Source organism: Apis cerana, linkage group LG12 (genome assembly GCF_029169275.1).
Source record: "Apis cerana isolate GH-2021 linkage group LG12, AcerK_1.0, whole genome shotgun sequence".
In the NCBI taxonomy this organism is placed as follows: domain Eukaryota; kingdom Metazoa; phylum Arthropoda; class Insecta; order Hymenoptera; family Apidae; genus Apis; species Apis cerana.
In genome coordinates, this window is record NC_083863.1 from 10,630,758 (window position 1) to 10,658,714 (window position 27,957).

A 27,957-nucleotide genomic window follows, 5' to 3' on the forward strand; every position below is an offset into this window, starting at 1 on the left:
TCTAAGGCCAAGTTTTCTCGGTATTCCACCCGACTCTCTAATTCCACTCGACTGTATGCACAAGCTGTTTCACACGTTTCGACGTGTTCCACGCCTTTTTTATCACACCCGACGTCGTTCTCCGTCGGAATTGCTCCATCGATATTCCCATAAGAAAGGCGAGGACACGAGGCGTCTCAAGGCGGAAAGGGCAGACATCTTCGTATCATGGAAGATTTTCCCTGTGGAGGAAGAGTGGTGTGAGGACGAACGGACGAAGCGCAAAGTGGGTCATTGGCTGGTGGTGGCGAGGGGCTGGCGAGGGATATACACCGGGAGGGATTCTCGATTCTCTCCGCCCGTTCACGTCGTGTACGAGTTATGTAGGAGCAATAGCGGTGAACGATGTTGGACAAACGAGCGGAGAACGAAGGAAGACACGAAGGCGAAGGGTGGACGAGGGAACGGAGAACGACGAGAAGGATGAACCGTTATGTACCGTGTACGAAATACCGTGCACGCATCGATCGTGTGCACGGCCTCGCGTGAGGGATCTTCGCCTCTCCTATCTCGCCTTGCACTCGCTCCGCGCAATTAATCCAAATGAATTCGCCGATATTCCTCGCAATTTTCGTCGATAATAATCATCTTTGAATATAATTTTTATAGGATATACGCGAACAAGCTTTCTTTCGAAACGCGATTCCATAAAATCCTCGAATTTCGACCAAATCTGAATATAAGTTGCTGTTGCAATTAATTCGGATAAATTGTCGATATTTTCATCAATAATAATCTCCTTTAAATACAATTTTTATGGATCCAGGATGTATACACGTTTCGTCCATTTCTTCTTCTTTCCAAGACGCGATTCCATAGAATCTGAATACTCGCGTTGCTGTTGCAATTAATTCAAATAAATTCAGCAATAATAATCTTCTTTGAATACAATTTTTATGGATCCAGGATATATATACGCTTCATCTTTCTTCTTTCAAAAATCGTGGAATTTCGAGCAAAGGTGAACCTGAATCCTCGCTCGAGACGAGATAATAAATTTCGGAATGACGGAGGATTCCTCGCGAAATCTTTGAATTTCCATTACTGAGAGAGGATCGCGTTGGACGAGCGGATCGAGACGGGAAAGAAGGAGGAGGGCAAGTGGGTGTCTCGAGTTTTATTATACGAGGCCCGTCTCGCCATTTTTAATTGATCGGATCGAGGCGATCCGTGGATCGTCGCTCCTCGCGTATGGGAATAATCCCCTCGACTCGATTGTACGTTGGAGTGAAAAAGCTTGGTCACGGGGTCGTGGACGAGGATACGGCCGGATTTCTTGCGTCACGGGACCCCGTAAAGGGGCCACGTATGGCAGCCAAATATGGCCAGGAATCTTACCAAACATTGATCGAGTGTAAGAGGGGGCATCTCGCTCGTTTCCAAATCGAGCCAAAACAATTCGAGGAATCGTTCGAATTCATCGCTTTACCACTTATATTTTTTCTTTACATTCCACTTCTGATCGAACAAAGGACAAAAATCACGACGAGAAATTAACACGAATCCACACCAAAGTTAAGATATTTTAATCTCGTGGAATAATTTCGTACGAGCGAGTAATTCTGCATACGTTGCTCGATTCTAAAGAAGATAAATTATTCGTTAAATAATTAATCAGATTTAAACTGTACTTTTTTTGTCGATACTTAGCGTAGAGAAAAAGCAAATAAATACTTGATAATAGTGATCTTTTCGCTCGTTTCGATGGAAGAAATCGATCGATCGATGGAATAAAATTGCAATTTTCGTTGGAAGGTAATTTTTAGCTTGGCTCGAGCTATGATCGTTGCTCCGTTCGACCGTGTTATCGAGTGCTGCCTAAACAGACTGCATCATCGTTCGGTCACGTTTCACAGCGCTCAATAACGCTCGAAAGTATAGCGATTGTTTCCTGGCCGCGTCGTGACTGGACTGTCGTTGCAAATCAAATTTTACAATCTTAACACGATGTGTATAACGCGGGACAATGTTGGAGCATTAAAGAGAAAGGAACGAGTAATTGTTTCGCGGTTTACGGATATTCGAAACGGCCCTCCTCGACGATCCGAACAGAATGAAAAAAGCCGTCGTTTCTCGCGATAGAATCGAGAGAGATTAGATATCGAAAGATGGAAAAATAACTCGTTGTCGCAACGGTTGAAAGGGATACTTATCGAGTATTAAAATGGTCGCGTGGTCGTCGTGATCGGCGTCTCGCAGATCGAACCGGAAACAAAGTTCGCTCTTCCGTTTCTCCTCCTCGCGATTCCTTTCGCATACGCACACGTGGAAGCTCGTTGGGGCCGTTTTCTGCACCTTGTAAGCAGGCAGAGCTCGATACCAACGAGGGAGAGTTCGCGGCTCACGTTCCAATCGACTTCCGCTCGCAGAAAGCACGTGTGCGCGTCTTTCCGCCTCGTGTCGCCGATTCGCTTCGACGCCGATCGGAATTCCCTCCTCAACTTTTGCTTTTTCGACCGATATTTCGAAGAAGAATCGTAGATATCGCTTCGAAATTATCGCTTTGGACGGGCAATTGATGATTCCAGATAAACAGCAATAGTTTCAAGGAAATTACAAACGAACCATCGAATCAAACGATCATCGTTACTTCCTTTGGGAGTCAACCGGGGAATGAGAGCGTCCGAGAGTAAAAGATCGATCGATAGAAAAGGAAAAATAAACGCGTGGAAGAGTGTTGTTCAACTTTGACCACCCCGAGGAAAAACTTTATCCAGCTAAAACTGTCTCACCGTGCTTACGACTCGATAATACCCGCGCGGTTTCGTAATTCGAAACGATTTCTCCAACTTTCCCCGTCGAATCGTCCCTCGAAACGTCTCGAAAAGATCTCAATCGATCCCATCTCGACTTGTTTCTCCACGATCCACAGGGAATACGCCTCGGACTCGTGACCTTTTCGATCGAAACGAGCCTCGCTTATATCGATCTATCTCTCTGGATCGGCGTTATTCAGACCCGCGTGAAACGGAATCGACTCGCCTCGATGATCCTTCTCGCTTCGTCGAGGACGCAACAGCGCTCCAAACTGTGTACCATTCCGCTACGGTGCACGTGTACACACACGCGCGCCCAGCTTTGTCGAGTATATAGAGGAGAGAGAGAGAGAGAGAGAGAGATCGGTGCCCTCGAGTAATCCCATCGACCGAGCCACGCCATTTCCTCCATACGCATACCTATATATCTAGATTTCCCGTGCGCCCCTGCGCACAAGGTGTATCACGCGTGCATCGAGCTCGGCTTCCACCTGATACGGGATGGAACAGGATTCACCGCGTAATCCATCTGCAACCCGCTCCGATTCGACACCTATCCAACGTTCCGATTAAACGTTTCGATCTAATAAATGAATCGGAAAAGGGAGAGTTTGTTCCTTTTGCCGAAACGAAGTTCGCTCGTCAACCTCGGGAAACTTGCGTAAACTTTCACCGATCCGGTAGATCTGGTAGAGAATTTCTAATTCGCAGTAAATCAATATTCTCTTAACGAGTTCTCCAACGTTCCCACGTGGTGGGTAAGTAAGTAAGTAAGTAAGTAAGTAAATCAATATTCCGGGATAAACCAGGAACTCGGTTAATCGACCTTTCCGCGTTTTCCGCTTTCGAGCAAAGTCGAAGAAACCGCAAAGTGTCGCGATCACGACTCTCGCGGATAATTCGGTAATGTCGAGGGAAGGTGGTTTTCTCTTGTTCCTTAATTTTCGCGCGTGGAAGAGGCGATCTGGAGCACTCGGCACGCGACGAGCCCATTCGTGCGAACGCAGCACCCAAAGCGAAACATCTATCAGGGGAAGGAGGATTCGAAACTAGTCGTTGATACACCGGCTAATAGAAATATCGATCCGAGGGTCGATGCACTTTACGCCTTACCGCCGCGTTTACCAGTTCTCTTCGTCGCTCTGCAACCGATTTCGATCCATTCGAACAAATTTTCCTCGAAAACGTACGTAGAGAATTGGAAAACGAATTTTATTGAAACGAGTCTTGGCCATTTTTGTATTCCATTGAATACAATGATCGGTAAGAATGAGAGAGAAAAAAAGGAAAAAGGGTAGGGCGAGAGCGGATGCTCGACGTCGAGTCCGATCGAAATCGTGCTATATTTAGAAGCGGAGAAACTGTCGGTACTTTAAGCGCGGCAGTCGTCCACGTACGAGTTGGCTATTCCCGTATTCTGTCCTCCACGCCTGTCTCGCCTCTTCGTTTTTCGTCTGGCGCGCTGTCCTCGCCTCCTTCGCGAGCCGATTCTCTCCTTTTTTCCTTTTCTCTTGACGTCCTCTCGGGGAAACGTAGTGTAGACGTAGGATTTTTGCGATAGCCGACCGAAATACCGAATCGATCCCTCTCGTCCATCCATGATTTTTCGCGTGTCGGATTCGAATTCGAATGGAACGGCTTCGCCTCTTTTCGCGCGATCCAATCGCAACTTGTCCTCGTCATCGATCAGAACGAAGTTGCACGAACAAAGAATTCAGTGAGTCGCGATATTACGGGCGAGCCACGCACGATTGTGCGCACGGTGGTTACAAGCCGCATCGTCACAATCGTTCATTCACGACCCACTCGCGCTCTCGACCCGTCCGTGCGTTTCTTCGTTTCAGTTTCGCGAGAAAATACTCGCGTCTCTCTTCACCCAACTCCTCCCTCTGAAAACTTTGACACGGAGTAGCTCGATTGTGCAACTTTGAAATCTTTCATATTCCATCGTAGTGGATATATACGTATTTTACATGTTTCATATATATATAACGTTGCGTTTGGAATTTTTGCACGAACCAGTTGACTGGAAATGTATCGATTAAAAACGTCACGATCTTTGGTTATCGTGGCGGAATAAATAAAAATTTCCATTTCCTGCCGCGGTTTGTAAAATAATTTTCCAAATACTCGAGTCGATTCGATTTTGATTATAGCGTGATATATAGAAAAGCCGGGATATTTTGCGAAGAATCGATGCGTGGGCGTGGATCGATGTCCTCCAATCCTCCAATGAGTCATCGTTGAGGCGATTCTCGAGATTGGAAGATAGACGAGCGAGAACTAATTCCTTGCGATACGACAACAATGGATCGGCAGGCGCAACGTGCGTGGAAGGGGAGAGATATGAACTTAATTAAAAACTGGATAAAGGTAGCTGAGAATCGTGAATAAAACGATTTCGTCCCAACCGATTATATCGAAGGAGGAGGGAAAGAAAGATGGCGCGGAATATGAAATCGAATACGCGAAACAGGATGCTCGTCTTCTTTCAAACGTTATTCGCGACAAAAATACGAGACGCGATACGGCCGACGATATTTGACGTCACCTCGAGCATGGTGTACACGCGTTATTGTGGAACAGTCGGGGCATTCATTCGCTGGATACATGGGCTTATCAACCCAGCAGGGAAAGTTGAATGAGATTGCGCGCAAAATTCCCCTTAGCTTCTACATCGAAAAACGTGGATCGTCCATCTCCTCCTCCTCGTGAACGAATTTTGGAACGCGATCCGTTCGACCACGCGGCAAAATAACGAGGCGCGATGAATGAAAATTTCCCCACCTTCCTGTTTACTCCTCTTCTGTTCGGACATTCTGTTAACGTTGCGCTTCGTACCACGAATTCGTTTCGTAGATAGAAAGGGGGAAGCGAGAGACTCGTTTTCCTGGGAATAGAATTTCGCGTTAGATTCGATCCTCGAAGAAAGGACCTCGAAACGCCTTTCGTCGATGCGTTTAACCTCCACGGAGGATGATCTCGAGAGAGAAAGGAGGCTTATATATATACACAAAGGGAACGACAAGGATGGTGGAATGTTGCGAAATTTGTCGAAGAAGATAACAAGATCTCGTGATATCTCCTCCTATAATCCCGGTGGATTGTAAGTGGAAAAAGGGAAGATGAGCGGAATAAACGAGACCACGGGTTACGCGGGAGCGTGATTAAACGTGGTTTGATTTATTCAAATTACTCGTTTCCCTTTGTAATGACTGGGTGGCTCGGTACAGACAGAGAGAGCGCGAGAGACAGGGGATGGCCCTCGAACGCCAGACGGAGCGACGATGCCAACTTTGGAACCGTTAAAAACATATTTCCATTCATAACCCGGTCGCGCTCCTCTTTTTCCTCTTGTTTTCGGCGCTCGAGTCAGCGACCCAGCAGGCGGCGCGCGTAAGGGAGGATCCGACAACGTTCGAGTCTTATGTACTCGAACTGGTGTCTGGTGGAAAAAAAGAAAAGAAAAAGAAGAAAGGGGGAAGAAGAAACACGGGACACATGCGTATCCGGTTCGTAATCGACGGATCGACCGTGGGAGGAAGGGGAGGGGGACTATTCGAGTGGTATAAATAGAGATGGAGCTGCGTGTTTGGTCGCTTTGATAATTTTTGTCGAGCGGATGTAAATTCGTGAGCGTGTAAAAGGACGGGACGAGAAACATCCGTGGTTCGTTAGATCGATGATCGATGTCCGTGGCTCGCGACGACTCGAGTTTCGTTGACGGATGCTCGTGCATCGCGTGACGATCGTTCGATGTCGGATATTATGAGCGGTCGGAGGATTCCGAGTGACGCTAACGGATGACTCGATCGGGTCGCGATGTCTCTGTCGATGAAAACTCGATTCCTCCGTTCGGCGCGTAGGCAAATATTTTAACGAGGCGATCGCGCGGAATTTCGCGCGACAATGGCCGCTCGAATTATAAACGACAGCTGCGCTCGGATCGGTTTAACACCGTCCGGTCGATTTCGTTATTCTCAAAAATAAAATTATCCTATCTTTTCCTTGGAAGGAACATCGATCAGCGGGCAAGCTATCTCTCCGCGATTCGATCCGTTATAATTCACGTTTCGAATCGTGTGTATCCGAGAGAATGGATATTGGAACGATTTATTCGAACGAAAGGGGGGAAAAAAGAGGAGAAAAGAACGAGATTACGAAAGGATCCGCCAACGTAGAGAGAATTATTCGAATCGATTTAACCGCTGTTAGAATTGAATCGCGCAAAATTCGGTCACGCGTCTCTTCCCCCCTCGTGTTTATTTACTATTGGACGACGTCTCGAGCAAATGGCAATCGTCCGATTCTCGTTGGTAAACACGTACGGCGGTAGCTGTTCGAACGTGGCACGAAATCGAAGAGGTGTTATTATATTTAGTATCGCCACGGGCAACGTACACGACCGTTTATTCGAACGAGTAGCTGCGTTCTCGCGTCGCATCTCGGCCAGAAATGGTTGTGCGGAATGGCCCCGGTTCCTTTCCTTTCGTTTATTTTTACCGGCTTACGCTGGTCGGGCCACGCATCGCCAACTTGTGCCTTCTTATTGAGACGTTGACGTCCGCCACGTGGGCAGATCGGAGATCGCGATATATATTCCGGGGCCCGACTCGATCGAGAACCCGTCGAAATCTCGAGGCCTGCCATGCCTCGAATAATCGTTTTTATCGATGTATCGCTTTATATTTACGACGGAATCGTGGGCTTTGGCGTAAAACGACCCGGGAAAATTATGAACATCCATGAAACGAATCGTCAAAGTGGTTTGAAACGCGATTTAAATTCGAAAACGCGTGATAAATTTATAAAGTATAAATATATATATGTATATATATATATACAGGTATACAAGAAGTGGTGATAATCCGTTTGCGGAATCGTTGGGAACGAAAAATGGCTGGAATCGATTCGTCCATCTACTTTTTTTTACTATCTTTCTACCCGATTTTTCAACGATTTTTAACCTCGCTTCCAAACTTGACACTTTCCGACCGAATACTTCTCCTCCGACGGATTCCCCGCGAGAACGGTTCACATGGATTACGAAAAGTAAATTAACTCTTGAAATCGCAGCTTATTACCGTTATAACCACCCACCGTGAACCTCGCCTCGTCTTTTCATCGGGCGAAACTTTCACCCGGAACGCGACTCCGCGGACGATCTTTTGTCGCAGCTTTGCGGCCCTTCGAAGGGAAAAAGCGTGCGAGCGATTGGAGCGAGGAAGGAAGAGTAAATTGTGGGTAAAATCGTAGGATCGACGGAGAATCGGGTGGTCGCATCCCCCGAGAGACGGCGAGATTAGTTTCGAACCTCGTTTTCTCTTTTCACTTTTCTAACCCCGCTATCGCGGCACGCACAACGCGATCGCAATTATTAAACCTCCGTCTTCGTTTCATGTTTCACACGGAAGTTGTCCAAGTAATCCAGGAGGGGAAGGCTTGGAACGCTCTTGTATCGCTTTCATCCGTCCCTCCCCCCTCGCCTCGTCGATATATATCCTCCGTGAAGGATGGATTCGTCTCTCGTTATCCGCTCCCTCTTAGAGGGAGGCAAGAAAACCGAGGACAAACAAGCTTGAAATTCTCCCAATGGACGCGATTCAGGCTTGTTTGCCAACGCTCCTTGTTGAAGGGAATTTCCACGCGGTTTGGACTTATCGTTCCAACCTAGATCGATCTAACAACCGTATCTAGCCGTTTCGATAAAACGAGATATCCAAGCGCGGGGCTCGGATCGATGATTCGTTTTTCTACGCTTCTGGAAAGAAAAAAAAAAAAAAAGAAAAGAGAAGAAGGGAAGTCACGATACAAGAGATTTGAAAGGGCGCCGTTGTCAGCGTGTGGGAATAATAATATCGATGCCAGGTGGGCACGCGTGCAATTCAATCTACGCGTATAATAAATGCGAGCGTGTGCGTACGCGGATGCTGAGATCGATAGGAATCGATATCGGTTGACTTTATTTGCCGGTCGAAACGTCGAGGCTGCACGCACACGTTGGTGGATGCCTTCCAACCATCGATCTCCCGTCGGTATCGGGCTTCGGATTACCTTGCCGGGATGCGGAACGAATCGCAAATATGGCGATTTAAGGAAGCGGAATCCTGGTAAACACGGAGGGAAGGATTCGGACCTTGCCTTTCTCCTAACTTTTCCCGGATCGCGTGCATACATCAGGATTATCTCCCGGATATCTCTCTCGAGTTTTGTCGAGTAAACAGGCCAGGCTTATTTTTCGACACGAAGAGCAAATTTCCTTGGGAGATGGCGCGAGATATCTGGACGTAATCTCTCTCTCTCTGCGTCAATCACGGCCAATTGCTCGTCAAAGCGAAGTGGACGTTAACAGCGATCAATGCTGTCGTCTCGTTGATCCGATGGATTTCGAGTTTGCGGTCACCGGGCGTGCGTGTGCACGACACACGTTAGAAACGGGGCCGGAAGATCGAAACCGATCGGTTCGCTACACTCTTGCCTCGAGACTCGGCCACGAGAGAAATCATTGCTCTTTGATTTTCTCTCCTCCCTCCCCGTATTCATTGGATTATCCTCGTTCCGTTCTCCTTTCGCGAATCGTCGTCCTTAATTAGATTTTAACCGATCCGATTGGAAGCGGATAGTCGAAGGTGTTTCTTTCCTTCTCTTGTCGCTCCAAACGAAATTTTCGAAAAGGGCGGCGTCTCGAGGAATTCTCGGCCGGGGATGATCCGGTCTCGACCGTGACCGTGATGCGTCTCGAGCGATTTTCTGCCTCCTTCCTTCCCTGGGCGGATCGATTTCTTCGCGAGTAACTCTTCGTTGAAACGGGATACTTGCCACTGAATACCGTGTAAATTGGCGGCTTCACGCACGATCAAGTTTCGCGCGAACGAGCGATGCAGGAACACATGTCGAACAAACGATTCCGAGCTACCGAGGTAATTACCGATCGCCGGTGTAATCGTTCGTTACCGGTGCCGCTTCTTATTTGGAGAAAGTCGATTTTACGTCTACGAAAGGGAAACGTCGATCAAATGGGGTTCTTCGATCCTCCTCGCTCGATCCTTGATTTCGATCTATTTTCGACCCAAGTGGGGTGGAGAAAAGGAGTGGGAAGAGTTGAAAAACAAAAGGAGAGCAAAAGTGGACGGACTTTCTAGGCGAATTAACGAGTTGGCGTGAAATTTTATAATTTGAAAGTTTGAAAAGTTGAAGGAGAGTGGAAATTAGATCGTTACGCGTTGCGATGCGTATTTCGAGCAGAGAGAGAGAGAGAGAGAGATTAAATTAAAAAGCAACACGCACTCGATATCGTCGTGTTTGCTTTCGCGTGGAAACGCTTTGACGGGTTTTGCGGTATGTGTCGCATTCATTAAAATAAGAGAGAGGATACGCGGGATTTTTCAGAACAATTTTAAAACGCGTATTTCAACATTTTGAGGACCACTTTTAAAGTTTTATTTCGGTTTGGCAGAAATAGCTTTCGAAAATCTCGTTTCGCCGAGCGAATACCGTTCATCGAAACGCATTTGGATGCAGGAGGATGAGACACGAAAATCGATAACGTCGCGTGTTTTCGCGCCGCGTAATGAAACGATGCGCGGCTTTCAACAAGCATGCTGCTTTCTGCTTTGTCCTGGAAAATCTTTGTTTAGACCGTTTAGAAAATTCGAAGCGTTGCCGGAATATATATATATATATGTATGCACGAAGACGCAAAACGTCGGAAAATAAATTAAGTTCCATAAGCGTAAAATGATTATTATATAGTCGAAACGTGCATTTCCATAATTGATATTGTGTTGCGTTAAATTTCACGGAACAAGAAGAGGAGGCTATTAAATCGTATTTTAACACTGTTATGCCTAGGAGGCATGTTCGAGCCAGAAAGCCGTTCATATTTCGTGTACCCGAAAGGCGCATCGGCCGCCTCTACCCCTCCTATTAAATTAGTCCCTTCGAATACGATTTTTTTTCCTTTGAAGTTTCATCATTCCGTTTGACGTGCCATACGTCATGTATATGCACAACTAAAAAAATAAACGGAGAAACATCTTCTCGACGTGCGTTTCGTCGATACATTTCGAATTTAAAAAAAAAACTCGAATATTCTTTCCACCTGCACTTTTTCTTCGCCGATTTTAAATCGATGCCGTTTCTTCTTCGAAAAACCAAGTATAATACTTACATAACGAACCACTGGATGTAGTAGTAAGCCTCCCTCGCCAGGTCGTTACATTATTAATCGGGCAATCGATATCTCTCGGCCTATGTTCCGTTCTATGCGTCGCACGATTTCACCGAATGGTTTCGCGACAAAACCTTGCAAGGAGCGATTCTTTCCTTCCTCTTCGTATATATATATATATATATACACACACGATATACGACTCGACGGCATTCATCGAATCGACTTTTTGCGAAAATTCCGCTTGCGCGTAACCGGGTTAATTCGAGGACAAGGGCAACAGCAGCAGCAGCAGCAGCTATGACGCATTCCTTCGTCGCCTCGCTTCGATAACGATTGTTTTAACATTCCCTTTCGCGTATCTCTGATATCGCGATACCGTAACGTAACGAGCAGAAAATTTACACTACGCGCGCGTGTTGATAAAATACTCGCGATCGGCCGTTCTACGACACCCGAGTCGTATAATAAAACCTTGCAAGGACACCCACGGCAGCTTTGCGATAAACTCGTTTCTCTCATTCCGGTGTCTGTAATTACCAACGTCCTGCGACTCAGGATTGCACGCACTCGTCGTGGAATGCAATAGCGTTCCGTTCTGACGGGAAGGCGCGTGAAGAGAACCGCCTCTCGATAATCCTCGTTTCAATGGAGATACGCTTCGAACCGAACGGAAGAAAATCGAGGCTTATTGCCGACGCACACCGGTTGTAAATTAAATTTTGTTGCAACGTGCAATTTGTTATTCGAGACTTTGGTTATTTACGATTGGCGAGCAAGCCTCGGTTGAAATACGACGATGCTATCTACGTGGATACCCCCCTCCCCTCTGAATATTAAACGCGACACGGTGTGGCGCGAAAAAACAACTCGATAGCGAAAGGTCGCGTGGGAGTTATTTTTCTTTTTCTTTTTTCGCGGTAAAAAAGGAAAGCGGTTCTAATATCGCGCTCTCGAGTGTATGCTTCAATTATTAGTTTTTTCCTTTTCCTTCTTTTTTATTAACGCGTTGCTTTCAACGTTTGAACGTTGCGCGAGGGAAGAATATCGTGAAGCGAACGGGTCGAAAGGGAAAAGTCGAAGAGTTTCGCGTTGAATTCAATTTTGCCGATACTTTATTGCAAATTATCCGACCCATCATCGGTATATTCTCGATAACGAAACAATACGATGTCGAGAGAGAGAGAGGGAGAAAAACTGCGCGTTTTCTTTCCGTGCACGTTTAATATTCGTATTTAACGTAAGGTCTAATAGGTCGCGTATAAAGTATTGAAACAGGCTACAAAGAGGCTAGAAATTAATTTTTCATTCCTCGCACGATATATCCATAGCTACCGAACGCGAGAAACACCCCCCCTCTTTACGCGTAACGTAACGACGCGCTTATATTTATCGATGACAGAGTCGCGCATCTGTGCGCGAAGAAAATATATCCCACCTCTTCTCCTTTCTTTTCTCTTCTCTAAGCCGCGTTACGTAAAACCGTGGATCGCGCAAGGTCTCGTTTTAACTCGTGGACGATTTAGCGTTATATCGACTTACTTCGCTGTGCACAGCGATACGTCTGCATCGCTGACCGTATCGCGTGATTCATCGAATTATCAAAAAATGCAGGATCGTCGCTGTTCGTGGCGAACTCTGATCTTGGATTCGTATCCGCGTGCAACGGTGACGCATTTCTCGCCGCAGATTTCCATTGTTTCGCGTACATTTTTTTTTTTTTACTAATTCGTCGGATTCGATCGGTCGATTTGCCCGATATTTCGGGGACGGATTGAAATTCCCGGACGATTGCCCTTTTAACAGTTTTGTTTACGTAACGCGGAAAATTTCAGAGACAAAAGCGAGCGAAGAAGGCGACCAGGACGGAATCTCAATGAGCGGCGATCGTCTCGGTGAATTACGTCAGATCCATTTGTCATTCGCTTTGCAAACGGATTCCGTAGATCGTTCGGATCGTTCGTGGTATTTCAAGTAATTGCGCCACGAGGTCCGATAAATTCCGACCCGTTTTTCGCCAATTTCACCCAAACCCTTCTCCTCCCCCTCCTTTCCCCTGTTTTCGAACGAACAGAGGACGGATATCGCGCAAAAATTCTTGCTCCGTCGTTGCCTCGTGCGTCGAATCGAGTATTCAGCGACGAGTTTTCGCGATTAAGCGAGGCGAAAGACTCGATTCCTTTCGTACGTCGTCGGAATCGCGTCTTACTTGCGCGAGTAAACCAGCCATATCGACCGCCTCCCGTCGATTACGAAACGACAGTTGGCGGTGCGCGTCCTCCGCAAGGAGTAAGAATTTATCACGACTCCGTTAATCGGTCGTTAATTAGAGAAGCGGGAAGGGCACACGGCGTGGGCTCTCTTCCGCTTGATTTACAATCGAGCTTTTAAACGCGGCCTCTCCGCGAAACGAGCCTACATAAAATGTTACTTAACCCCGCCCCAAGTAAATCGATTTCTGCGGTTAATTCGCCGCTATTCCGCGCCAACTTTGCATATCCGTACACGACGACGCGTTCTCTCGATTCGCTCGAGATTTACGTTCGTCTCGTCGAACGGGAAATATCTGTCCCCTATACCGACCAACGGTACGCTTAACGTTCATTGTCGATCGAATTTATCGCGTGCGAATTTGTAATTGTAATTGTTATTGTTGGAGATAATCGGTACAGTTCTTACTGTATAATTCGCATAAGATATAATTGGATTAGTTTATATATATATATATAGTTGAAGTGGTTAGAAATAATCCAATCGGTTTTACCTTACCTTGCCATTCCAAACTTGTACGCCGTTGCAACTTCACTCGAGGAGGATACGTTATCACTTTGAGTAAATTTAGTTTAATCGATGAAGATCGGTGGAATTTTGCGCGCCGCCAATTAAGAATTAAACACAGGCTTGGAAGTTTGGAGCCTCGCTTGGCTCGAGTTTGGTGTCACTTCGCGGCTAACGAGCCCCACCTTCGCGATCGATGTCTGAAGTGGTCGTTTAGAAGGTGAAGAACGGCGGAAAAAAAACAAACTCTCGTCCGTTTCCATGCTCGCGGCGGAGAGGAGAGATGGCCCGTTGTCGTCCATCCGATCGAAATATCCCGTTGGAGATATTCTTTTTTCGAGCGCGCGGCCGTGATCAAGTTCCGTTCCAGCGAAAGAAACGGGAATTTTAGACGACGAGTTTTTAGAAAGATTCGTCAGATTCGTTGGAGCGACGTTTATCGAAGATGTTTGACGAAAGAAGACACGATTTGCATCGGACGTGTAGCTCCTTAAAGCGGAAGAAATTGATTGCCGTGACGCTGACTCGCTGACCTTGTTGCTATAATACCTCGTAAAAAAGGCGTACAGTTAGTCAGCGATGAACCGAGACGTGAATTTCTCGGGGATACGTTTCTTCGAAGAATGAAGATGGAGTAGTTGTTGTTCATTGACTTTTTATTGCAAATTGTTCTGTTCAAACTGGACGGTATTAACAGGATGAGATTTCTTCCTCGTCTTTTGTCTCCAGCAAATAACACGCATTATCAAGAAATTTTAAAAAACACCAGATTGAAATAAAATTATTGATATTGAATCTACGAGATATATATATATATATATACAATCGTAAAAAACCTTCTTAAAAGCCTATCCTCGACGCGACGATTCTCGCTCCAATCTTTTGTGTTCGAATTCGAATGTTTTTTTCTCGCTTGGAGATAAAATCATCGTCCCGAGAAGAAATTCGCGCAAAGCTCGAGGAGAGGGGAGTCGCATTCTAAAGAAATTCTTTGTATTTTCCACTCTGGCGAGCTTAAAATTCTTTCCCGGTTCGAACGAACAGAGCTCTGCCACTTGGACGGTTGAAAAATATGAGGCAAACGAGTAACAAAACGCTACCGCGTTTTCTATACTTATTTTTCGCCGAAATGGATAAGGTTTGCGAGATATGTGTACTACCCGGTTTCACGTTTCCACGAACATGTCGACGACCAAGCTTTGAGTTTTCCCCCCCTCTCCTCCCCTCCCCTCCGAGATTGCACGCTCGTTCGCAACGAGCTACACTTTGATCCTCGTCCACACAAGAAAGTTTTTTTCCCTGCTGGCATTTTTCCTCCCTGCTTCCGGTGTTTATTATCACGCGCGAACCACCGAGTCACGAGACGCGCCAACACCCCGCTCTTCCCTTTCGTTCGTCATCGTGAAACGCGTTATTTGCAATACTGCCGGGAAATTCGTTGAAAACCCTTTCGCGCGCAAATTTCCACCAACCGTTCTTCAACGCAGAGAGAAAGAGAGAGAGATTTTTTCTCTCTTCTTCTTCCCCTTTTTCTCTTTCGACACTTTGCCCCGCATCGTTTAGACAATTCGCACGACGTATTCTTTCCCACGAATTTCGATGGTAAATATTCAGAAAAATCAGCCGTATTTTTTATTGCAAATACGTCGTGGCACGTGTCGCGCGACGCGAGACGGTGGATCGTGATCGCACGTATCATGACGTAACGAAGCATACAGGTATATTTTGTTGACAGGATTTGCGCGAGATTTCAACGAGAGTCGAATTGTCGCATCGATGCGGCGTCACGTTGATTCATTCGTTGCATCGATTCGCGTTAAAACTCGATTCTTCTCTTTGTTTCTCTTTGTTCGAGGACGAGGAAGAAACTCGGACAATTTCCTCTGCGATTGCCGTGAAAACGGGCACGCGTTGTTTCCACCAGTTCTAAAATCTAAGTGTGTTAAGCCGTTTCTCGCTGCCTGCTCGAAAGTGGGTCGATTCTCGAAGGTGTCGATTTTCGCGCGCGATTTTCGTCTGCCAGTGAAAGGGAAGGGTAAAAGGGAAGAGTGTTCCTCGAACGTTGGCGACGAGCTAAGTTTGGCAATGAACCACTTGGCCGGAGTTCAACAACTTTTCTTTACCAAGTTTTCTTTCCTCGTGGAGCTCGTGTTGTCGTGCCCCTAGGAAGACGGTGACTAACGAGGGACGAGTGCGTCACGCTCCTCTTCTGGGCGCCACAACCTGTTTTTTTCAATGTTTGCCTTTGGTAGGCGTGTGTCAGCGTCACGCATTTATGCCTTCGCTACCGGCTTCCCAGCTCGCTTCCTTCGTATTTCATTTTTCATGCCTGCCTCGTCCTAAAGTGGGACACGACCGCGCGTCTACCTTCACTTTCCACTCCCCGTATTCACACTGCTCCGATCGCTGGAAAATTTCGTCTCACCGTTTAATTACGAAACTGGCAAAAGTGTGAAACTGAAAAAAATCGCCTCGATGCTCTCGAATTCGACTCTCCTCCAGCGTATCCCCCTGCATTATGCGACGTATCTTCTGCGAGACGAGTCGCGTTTCATAATGTATCCGCGTCCGGACGGCTGTCGCTCATCGGTGCAATTTGCGCACAGCAGGGCCCATTAGCGGGGATTTTCGAGGGGTGGTGCGAAATCAGGGGTTCGAATTCCATTTCGAGTCCCGCTCCCCAATCGTCCAATCCCGTTTCTTTCGTTCGACAAAGCGGTTTCGATTGTATCGCGCCGAGTGTCGTTGCGCCGTTCAATGAGAGCGAAGGTGGTGTAAAGGGCTTCTTTCGCGCGAGTGGAGTGGTTTTAGCTGAGAATTATTGGCTGAAATGCATCCGTTTCCATTATCAGGGGACACAGCGTATGTGTGTACGGCGCAGGAAAGTAAGAAGCTTTCGGAGAGGAAGGTTTCCGGAACACGTTTCGTTCAAACTTGCCGTAACGTTTGATCAAATTTGGAATTAAATCGGGTTTGTGTGTTTGCAGAGGATAAGGAGAGTCGCGTAGATTACGGTCGTAAGCTGGATTAAGGACACGGACATCATGGAGCGGTACGAGGAGGAAGGCGAGGACAGCGACAACGAGACAGACCCGGAACAACTTTTGAACGAATGGCTCGGCGAGTTGGACAGCCTGACCGTGGTGAGTTTTTGTCTTGCTAATTGCGCGATGATCGCTACTCAATCGTGGAAAAGATTAAGATTTGACGAAATGTCGATGGTCACGAAGATCGATGTGGGGAATAGTTTGCCTTCGCCTCGGCTGGTTCACATTGTGGTCGAAGCACGCCGGTCAATTGGTGTCAATTGACGTGTAATCTAAATAATTCGTCGGTAGGGCCGGTCGTGACGAAGGGAAAAGAAAACGAGTGGTCGTTTCTACTTCTACGAAAGGCCAAGTTTCTAACTTTTCCATTTTCTAGTTTCTACTTGGAGAAGCTCGTTCCCTTGAATTCGAAGCGAAGCTTACACGGGCCTCTCGACTACGTATCCACACGGGCGTGGATACAAGTCTCATAGGCGCAATGAAAACGAGATTTCAATCTCGTTCTTTGAGCGCGACGAATCGATCTTCACCGCGTGGTCGATAACCGACCGAGCGGCTCCAAGTTCTCGAGAGTACAACGAAGGCCGCAGAGCGACAAATTGTCGACAATTGACGCGATCGCGACTCGAACTTTGCCCGACCAACTTCGTTCCCCGACTTTCCAACCATTTCCATCTCCGCCCCGCTCTTTGCATCGTTCTTTCCTTCTTATTTTCTTCGAATTATTCGTTTAATCCGTAAAAAAGTGGAGGAAACTCCGATCGGAACCCCTTTTTCCAAGTAATTCATCGTGCTCGAAAAAAATTCGCAGCTCGAAGATCATCGCGCGTGATTAAAATAATTTAACGTGGAAATTAGGGGGAATTTGGTCGGAGTAAACGACGCGTGAGAATCAGCAGTAGGAAAGAGAGAGAACCGCTCGACCGTGTCTCGAAGGCGATGACGCGCGGTGGAAGAGTTCGCTACACAGAGGATGGATTAAACGTTTTCAAGTAGCGGCCAATGACCGAAACAATTTCCGTGCTTGTACTTGGACTTGGAACCGCCGCCGGAGGGAAATCGATATCGATGATGCTTTTACTCTCGGTCATTCTTCGAATTTACCGAATTTACCCTCTTATCGGAAGGTTAAATAACGTGGCGGGATTTTGCGCGTAAGGGTAAACGAGCATATAAGTTGTACCAGGGACTAGGGGATTAGGGGGGGCGGATAAAATGATAATGAAACGTAATGGAGCAGCGTAAAGTGCGTCTAGCGTGACATGTGCATTAACCGTTCGGGTTTCGATGTTACAAGATTAATTAATTATAACCCTGCGTCAACTGTTCGGAATATGATTAAGGCATTAGCAGAATTGGGATTGTATTCGTTAACTTTTTTGAACGGCCGATTATAAAATACAATTAAAATTACATACAAAAAAATTTCCACAATTGTTATGTATAAACAAGGAGTAACAATTTCGTCGAAAATCAACGACCTAATATCGGTGAAAGTTTAGACAATGAAAGCAACGTTATCGAACGAAACAAATAGTCCGATCGAAAGTGCAGGAAAGTATGTCGAGGCGTCAATTTAATCAAGTCCGTTCGTGTTTCGTGCGCATATCCGCAATAATGACGGTTCGACTTTCTTACGTGCTGCTCTACGTAGATAACGTGGAAAAAAAAAAAAATATCGAAAGCTTGTAAAAAAAAAAAAGAAGAGATATCAACGAACGTGTATCAATCGCGTAAAGTTAAGGAAAGATAGCGTTGCGCGTGCAGCAAACGCTCGACGAGAATTCGTGCGTACGTACGGGAAGGTGTTCGATTATCTGTCTAGCGCGATGCGCGCGCCGGATCCTTCCTGTCCGAGAGCGGAAAGGTGAGAGAGCTTTTGCACTTGCACTTGGCGATGCATCGGAGGTCGGTCAAGGCGCCTGTGCACGGATCGATAACCTGCCAACGCGGAATGGATACGTTGCAGCGTGGTGGTCGGTGACCTCGACGGGGCCTATTCGCAAATATTGGAGTACACGCGATTCTATCGTTAGAAATCTCGGCGAGGCAAAGATTTTTTCCTTATTTTTTTTTCAACATACTTTTCTCCTCGGATATCAGCTCGATCGATCAACGGAGTCGGTCAACGGCTCGATATTGTCGCTTGCTCTCTTCGTTTCTTTGATTAATAGTCGAATCGTTGAAACCGTTTTGCTTTTCTGTATACTAAAATTGTATTCTAAAATTTGCGAGAACGATTATTATTTGGAAAATATCGTGTCTTTTTTTTTTTTTTCATTCGCGTTTCTTCTCGGTAAATCGAAATTGTAGAGACGGTTAAACCGAATTATATACGGTGGACAATGGTTCTATCTCTCGCTCCGTGGTTTTGTTACACGTCACGTATAAGATTTCTCTCTAGAGCGGCGAATTGCACAATTGAATTCCGAGAATGCAGATGAAACTGCAACGATGTTAATTTGTCCTCTTGATGATGAATACAATTCTTAATTGGCATACACCAGATAACATTGTTGTTACATTTATCGTTGAGAAAAAGATTAGACTTTTCTCTCTCATTATTATTCACTTTTATCGTGTCGTTACGTTGAATAAACATTTTCAATGAAAATATTAATATCTGCATCGTGGCGAGATATATCGGGACGTATCTCCTCGCATGTTTGCTTCTAATTAATTTAATTTTTTAAACGTAACAAAGATAGAGAAAGATTATTTAACGAAACATTTCCTTTTTTGAAGGAAATTTATCTTACGATTTACAATTTTCCTTTCCTTTCAGCGCGATCTAATATTTTAAGCTCGAATTTGATTCGCGTGTATCGAATTATCTTCGTCGAGTATATTACCGACTTGATGCAGTTCCCTGTTTTATCCATCACCAGTAAAGTTTCAAAGTTACGTTCACAACCTTCGGAATTCAAATACGCGTGGCGCGAATGCAGCGAGTTGAGCGAGAGACGTCACTAAAAAAATACTAAAGATATTTAAATTAATTTTAAAACGATAGTAATATCTTTTTTTTACAATATCCTAAATTTTGAACGGATCTATTTAAAAAATTTTAAATTTGTTTAATATCATCCCTTCGACGTAGTAAAATTTATTCGATTGATTTTCGAGAAATCAATTATCATATTTCTCAGATCTCGGATTATTCCTATTAACGTACACGATTGTTGTTCCTCGTCGTATGCATTCTTATGCGCTCGTAATGGATCATTAATTAGAAATAATTACATTCGCAATTGTCCTTCGACGTTGGTTCAGTCCTTGACATAATAAAGGCAAGAATCGCGTTATACGAAACGACGAGGTATTATATACGTGCAGCGTAAAATAGACAAATGTCGGAGGACTTCCGGCGGCTATTAGTATGCGGGCTTCGTTGTATCCGCATCCGTGCGGCTCTTCTTAGCATTGTTAATCGACGAGAACCTTTGTCCGTCGATATTACTATATCCGGTTGTAATTCCCTATGATTTCATTGATGAACGAAAAATTTCTTAGAACCGCTCTCTCTCTCGGGGAAGGGATATTTCTCAGTAGGAAATTAATCGAATTGATTTAATTTATATCGAACATGAAACGAGAAACCGGATAAATTTCGAAGCCCGCGCTAAAAAAATGTTTGATGGAAAAAGGAACTACAATTTTTCAATATCGGTTGGTGAGAATAAAAACGATTCTTCTCAACTCGAAAAGCTCGTTAACGAAATATAAATGGTGCACGATTGTCCATTATCGAAAATTGAAAAGAACAAGTTGGAGCATCGCCGGTGGTGTACACCTGGTTTTCGAAACGATAGATTCTCTTTGTTAATTTTCGTCCCGTGTCGTGCGTGAAAGGAACAGGAAGAAAAATCGTGGAAAAAGAAGACGAAATAGCGAACGGAATAGGTCAGGTAGCTGTTCGATCCACGTGCCCAGAGGCAGCTGCTTCTTCCTCTGCTTCCCTCGTACCCTCTCGTAAACCGATCCTCTCGAACAAGCTTCTGTTTTCCTCGACCGAATCGTTATCACTTCGCCTCGATCACGCGAAATCAATGCCACTTGGAATATTTTTCTTCAACTTGGGATAAGAGGCGATGAATGAACTTATTCTTTGTCTACGGCACAGTGGCCTCGTGCAAGACAAAGTCGAAAATAGACTAGTGATAATTTACTAATCGCGGATAAAGTAACTGAACCAATTTCCCTGATACGAAAATTTTCAAATGGAAGAAGAATACGAATCGACAGGAAAGGAAAACGAAAGGAAAACTCGTATCTAGCATCATCAGTCACGCGTCCACCATCTGTTGCGCTCCTCTCCTAATCTTTTTCCAGATCTGTTCCGAAGCAAACTGGAATTACTACCGTCGAAATTCTCTATCTCCCTACCTTATTAAAAATCCCAAGAACTACGTTAAATTATCCGTTAAATTAGGATGCAACATTTTGAATTCGAAGCTTGTTGTCGATATTTTTGTCGAGTCAAACCAATTGTCTACCAATCCTCCTCTAACGTAGAAACGAGCAATCGAGGAGGAAGGTTCGAGAAGCGAGGCGCGCGCTCATCCTCGGATATCTGTATCCCCGAGGCCCAAACACTCTCAACACCTCGGGAATAGGGGAAGCCTGTCCCGTCTCCTGCGCGTATACGTCGTCGTTTGGGTTGCAGCTGCCTCGTAGCTGCAGCACGTGTTCCTCTTCACCGGGGCAGGTGGTTGGCGTCGTTAAGCAATCGCCTCCCCCTCGACGAAGGCCGAGATTCGGACGTGGCACACGGTCGACCAACAGGAACAGGATCTTTTACGAGCGAGAAGAATACGGCCGAGGGGGATGGAAGGTCCAGCACGAGGCAAGGAGGAAGGGAAAAGGTGTCCGGGATGAAAAGGTGGGAGTTGAACATCGTCGATGATCTATATATATATATATATATATGCACGTATCGAACGGGATTACACGCCAGAATTAGCAAAATCTTGGCGAAAATCCGATCATCGATAAGACGCGTGTGCATGCTTTGGCAGGTATTGGATCGAGTTATGACGAGGAGGTTCTTTTTTTTTTTTCGTGAGATCCGAGGAGGTGATACGACGAGTTTGCGCTTACGTTTGTCACTATCGGTTTCATGGATCTGCTCGTGAGATTACGTATACGTGTATGCGCTATAAATGGAAGTAGGTTGTATCGTGTAACGTAATTGGTAATGCAAGTGAGAGGCAATGCGCGAGAAGAGGATGCGTTTTAAATCCGGTTCTTATTGTCGCTCGTTTTCGTTTAAATCGAAAAAAAATTCCTTCTAATATACAATACATATTTTCATTCAATTCTCGATTTCTTCAAAAATGTCTTCTACTTTCGCCGCGTTCTAGAAAAAAAATAAAAAAATAAAAATAAAAATCTAGAGGAGAAACTTTTACGATACCGATGTACACGTTGCTACTACGTGTTTCTCATACATAACGGGTCATCGAGCAGCTCTGTTACCTTATGATAACGGGCCCGGCAATAAACTCGTCGACAACCTGAATATTTTGTTTCTCGTGAAAGCGATCAATCCATCTCTCCATCCGCTCGGAAGAAAATCTATATGAAGGGGGACGAATAGTCTTTTTCCTTTTCCTTCTTTCTTGAAATAGCTAGTAGCCAACTCGCGACGGAGAAAAGGGGAGGGGGGAAAAGGAGGAAAGGAGAGAGGGAGAGGAAGGCAGGTGATACCGGAGATTTGCTTCTCGCTCGTGACCGGTTCCTGGATCATGGATATGCGGTTTACTGCCGCTTAATAAGCCGTAATAAGGACCGCCGGATACCCTCGCCACTCGATATTCCGTGCGCGATAAATCTGTACGAGCGGTCGTAACGCGAATCGCGCAAGGGCGAGAGACGACGGACAGAGGCAGGTGGTTCGTGACTCGTTCCGATACCGATGATGCTGTCTGCCGACGTGGCAACTTCTAACGAGTCCTCCAAACCTGTCCTCCTCTCGTCTCCTCCATTCCGTTCCTCCTTCGTCCCGAGGGACTTCGAGACGAGTCTCCTCCGAGTGCTCCTCCAATATCTCTCGCTTTTGATCGGTCCAAACTTTCGGCGCGCTGGATTACGCGTAATTTTAATTAAATCCGTCTATCGTTTCTATCGACTTCGAACGAGGTTAACAAGGGGAAAGTAGGAAGTTTTTGAAGAAGGATGAAGGATGGAGAAGGAAGTTTCTCACCTTTTTTTTTTTCTTTTGTTTTTCACTTGATCGAGGAGATCGACTTACGTTGTATAATCTCGACGTACGCTCAACCGTCTCGTAAAGGGGTCTGGGAGAAATTATGGACGATGGACGGACGGTAAAAGCATCGAAGGATCGAAAGTAGGGGGATAAATTGGACGCGTGATAAATCTTGAAAGTTTTTGGCCGGCAGTGTTGGGTTAGGTCTTGTCTCCGTACCAACTCGTTTATCGCCAGGGTCGATCGAGAGGTTTAACGACATAAGGGTTGCGTTCTTTTAAATAGGGATGGTCCACCCTCCTGCGCGGGTGTTGGGATCCTTTTTTTATCGATTCGACGAAGAGAGCCTCGCTCTTTCTTTCTCTCTCTGCTCCCAAGGACTCCAAGGAGTGGATAAAGCGGAGCAAAGGAGTGACAGAAAGATGGATTTTTCCTCCTTTCTTCTCTCGTCTTCTTCTTCTTCTTTCCTTCCTTCCTTTTCTTTCTTTCCTTCTTTCTTTCTTTGGTAAATCAGATGCAGCCTCGCCTCTCGTCGCAGCGGTGTGCAACAGTTGGCGAGGAGGAAACATCTGTCGGTCGCGGCGCATGCGTATATCCCTCAGGTAAAACCTGCACCAACTCAGAGATTCTCAAATTTCTCACCTCGATCCTCGAAAGCGATGTTTTTAAAGCGATCGCTTTAATCACTGGCGATGACGTATACATCGAAAAAGTATATACACGTTATCTCGCTCGAAACTTTAATTTCAATACCGTGTTGCACGGAATCGAGTCGAATCGAACTTTTTAAAATTTACGATGAATCATCACTCGGCGCAATTAGTTCCGCGCACTCGTTCCAATACTCGTCATTACGAATCCTAACAATCGTTGCCGTAACAATCGTCACGGTTAAGAAGAGAAGCTGCAATTACCAATGACAATTAAGAACGAACAATCACGGCCTCGTTTTCTCATAATTGCTGCACCTCCTCTCCCCTGTGATTTTAGAAAAGTGGGTAACCAGCCTCCTTAGATCAGATTTTCGAAGCTACCGATTTTAATTATTCTGAGAGATTATTCGGAATGCTCGATCCTTTCGAATCCATCTTTACGATTCCCTTACGAACGGAGAGCCAACGCTGTCTCTTGCACGATTGTTCCCCCGAGAAAGTGAATTGCGATTCGTCGAATGAGAAGTAGTAATAATTCATTTCAAACGTTGAAAAATATATATATGTGCGCATATAAAACAAAAAGGATACATAGCATGGAAAGTAATGCAGAAGTATATTTCAACTTTCATTCTTCAACAAGCTGGCTGACCTTCTATTGTTCTCTTTATCGCGTCTCACCAATAGCTACCCGATTTACCTTTTAGCAGAGTCGAAGAAAGTGCAACGACCACCTCCTCGACCCACCTCCCCCCTCCCCGGCTTCGTTACGCTGAAAACTCAATTTAGAAGTTTCCACCGGTCGCTTCAAGACCGATTGTTCAAGACCTGGATTAATGGATTAATTAACACGACGCTCCTCGAAACACAGGAAAGTGGCCAGCTCCGATCCGATAATCCTATCCGATAATTAAAATTGAACACCTCTTCGGTTTCCAGCGGCTGAAATTCAATTAGCCCTAACCGCGCGTTCGATCAGATTTACACTGCTGAATTCAAGATGGCGGCCACTGCCGTTTCTGTTTCCAATAGGAGTCGCGATGACTCACGATGAAAATTACGCGGAGGGACGCGAAACACCCTCGTCGCGTGTCCCGCTTCGTTGTTATTATTCCGATTCTGATGCAAATTCACTGGACACTGGGTCGTTTTATTAGCGATGGTGAGTCGCCAAGGCGCGATGGTGGTCAACCCTTTACGGTTGAAAAATTGCAGGAGAAGAATCGAGGTAAACCGTTCGAACGATCGACACTCGTTGCCTCGTTATTTGGCTGGAAGGAACGGTGCTAGTTACCTGGTACGGGGTTACACGACGCGTGCTGGAAGGATACTTTCCTTAATTTACGATATCAGTCTCGAATTTCGCTCGATTCCTTTTGTTTATTCCGAAAGTTATTTATACGACGGTAGATTTTTTATTATCTGCGAGGAGTAGAAGTCTCGTTTAACTAAATCTAGAGGACTAATTGGTTCACGTGCAAAAGAAAAACGAGAGCGTGCGATGGAATAGAGTCATGTATGTAGAAAATTAATGCGGAGATGACGTGTCGAACGAAGCGATTCGAAGAATCTTCGAGGAAACGGTCGATTTCCGGCGATCTTCGGAGGTAGGAAGTACAAATACAGAAATAATACGCGAGAAACGGCCGTCTCTTCGGTTTCGAAACCACAGATATTCAGGAGTGTAAAAAAAAAGCGAACGCTCGAACGCTGAAATCAATAACGATATTCAACAAGATTACGCAAGGCTGACAGATGTACAGTGGTATCGGTTGTATCAACGTTAACCTACATTCGTTCGAGTACGACGTTTGGCATGATTAATTTCGAGGGAAATATTTATTCGCGATAAATGTTATTGGAAAGAAAAAGAAGAAGGGAGGGAGAGGATTTAAAAGTTTACAAGTTGAATTTGTGCGTGATGTTGAAAATGCATGATTGAAAAATTGAATCGTGCGCGACGGTCGCCACAATAGATCCTTGGAACGACGATGGAACGACGATTCTGAAATTCAAGAGCTCGAACTGGGTCACCCGGATCGTGATACTTCCTCGTCTTTTTTATCTTGTATCGCATAGAACGAGTCCTTCAAAGTTATCTCATCTATAGGTGTGCCTCCTACGGACCGTTCTGTTATGCAACACATGTTCCCAAAGGAAGTGGAACGAGCCGTGTATCCTCTACCGAAAGAAGAAGAAAGAACTTTGAACTTGGCTGACATAACGAATCAAAAAAAAAAAGAAATAAAATCAATCATTTCTAAAATTTTTTTTCCGTAAGATAAAATCGAATAAAGAATCGTTTAACGTTGCGCGAAAATGTATTTCGAAAATAGGCCGAAGAAGAAGAAGAAGAAGAAGAAAAAAAGTTGGTAGAAGAAGCGACGTTTCTTACGTGTTTACAAAAGTTGAAAAAGAGGCGGTTTCGAAATACGGTTACAGATCGGTGTTGGGGGATCGAGGGTACGGGAGGAACGAAAAGGAGAGGATTTTGAGAAACACTGCGTATCTGTGCCGAGCGCCACGCGACCAGGTCGTCCGGTCGGGCTGGGTGCCGGGTGTTGTTGAAATCAACGTGGTGGGGTTCCTTCGACGACCACAACCGGAGCCTTATGCCTTCAGTCGACTCTCGGCTCTCACTGCGACTCGAGCTGCCTGAGATTTCCGTTAATTAACCAACTACCGATCCGCGACAGCGGCTGGTGAACCACGTCGCAGCCGCTCTCGATACGAATCCTCTCGTTCGCTCGCGGAGGGAATCGCCGAATCCGGAGTTGTCGTAAAGGAAAAAAGGAAAGAAGAGAACATCTCCCGAGCTCGAGAAGCGAAGAAGAGGCGAACGGGGGAAGCCTCGATCCCGTGGCCAACGTCTTTCCAGAGGATGAATCGATCGAAGTCGGGACGAGCGTCGCGACGAGGCCTACCGTTTTAAAAGCGCGTGCCAGCGAACGATCGCCACGGCCCGATCCCGGAGATCCGATCCGACCAGTTCCTTTTACCGGTCGATCACCTCGATCCCGCGTCACAATCGCTCGTGGAGCGGGACGTGCACGTCGCGTACGCGTCGTTGGCTGTTAATTAGTACGTGGGTGCCGTGATAGAGTGGGAGAGGTTGACGGAGGAGAAGAGAGGAAGGGAGAGAGAGAGAGAGAGTGGGTGCAAAGAGATGCCGAAAGCGGAGGGAGGACGATTCAGAGGAGCAGAGGAAGAGAAGTAAAAGAGGCGAGAAGAGGGTTGAGGTTAAGCCGCGGAGCGGAGCCGGAGTTAAATAGATGCAGGAATCCGTGCGCGGCGCCATGCTGGTGTAGCGAGCGAGAAAAAATATTCGGTTTCCCGGTGTGTATCTCTCCGTGTGAACGTGGCCGTGCGGATGGAACGTAGGAATCCCAGGAGCGTAACAGTCAACGCGTTCGCGACCGGTTGAAGGGAGCGTGAATTCGTTCGAGGACCAGTTCGCTGCGGCACAGGCGTTAAGAACCCGTTGAGACAGTTGCCAGAGGCGGAGGAGGTGAACGGTTCGTGTCCCGGGAGAATTGTCTCGAAAGGCGAAGGATTCTTCTCGGTGAAAACGGATTTTATTACGAATTAAAGGATCGATGATAGTCCTCGACCAGTGATTATTTTACCTACTTTTTTCTTTTCTTCTCTCTCTCTCTCTCTCTGCATTTCTTCTCGTGTTGTATAAACGAATATAAAGGAGTACGCGAACGCGTAAGGAACATGTTGTGCGGCACGTTCAGGAAGAAGAGAAGGCATCCAGGGGATGAGTATCGATTGGTGAGATCGAACACGATGCCTAGAATCCTGTCGGCGAAGGAAGGTAGCCTGGTCACGGTCCGGAGAACAAAGTCCTCGAGGGTGGCGGCTCGTTCCCCTCATCTCAGGGATCTTCTGCACATGGTAAGCCATAAACGATCTCGCAGCGGTTTACGTATTTTCCTGTCCTCGCGATAAATATCGCGATATCGGCCAAGGACTCTCGAGAAAAGAGATATGGCCGATTGCCGTTTCGTTGTCCTTTCCGGCTCGAGAGATCGAAACAAAGAACGAGAAAGATCGACCTTATCTCGTTTTCCGTCTTCTCCTTTCCTTCTCACGTCGAATATCGATCGATCGAGAAAATCGATTTCGATAATAATTTCGTTATTACCGAATGTAATTTGTATTCGCGTTTCGAAGCAGCTGTTTGAACACGGACAAACGATTTCGACCATGTAACGCAGCTGCTAATCCCCGAGAAGATTAGATAAATTTAGTAAAATCACCGCTCAAAAACATCTCGTCTAATATAAAGCTCGTCGTGTTT

General features: G+C 45.9%; 1 protein-coding gene across 2 annotated transcripts in view; it reads left to right on the forward strand.

Moving 5' to 3' along the window:
* LOC108003717 (amyloid beta A4 precursor protein-binding family B member 1-interacting protein) overlaps positions 1 to 27,957 on the forward strand; it is a 114,173-nt gene that overhangs the window by 24,378 nt on the left and 61,838 nt on the right. The window contains exon 3 of one of the 2 annotated variants that reach the window (XM_062083161.1): positions 16,731 to 27,551. In XM_062083161.1, coding sequence (XP_061939145.1) covers positions 27,372 to 27,551 — 180 coding nt within the window. In that variant the 5' untranslated portion in view covers positions 16,731 to 27,371. The remainder of the gene's footprint in view (positions 1 to 16,730; positions 27,552 to 27,957) is intronic. The other variant, XM_062083162.1, reaches the window with a different exon arrangement.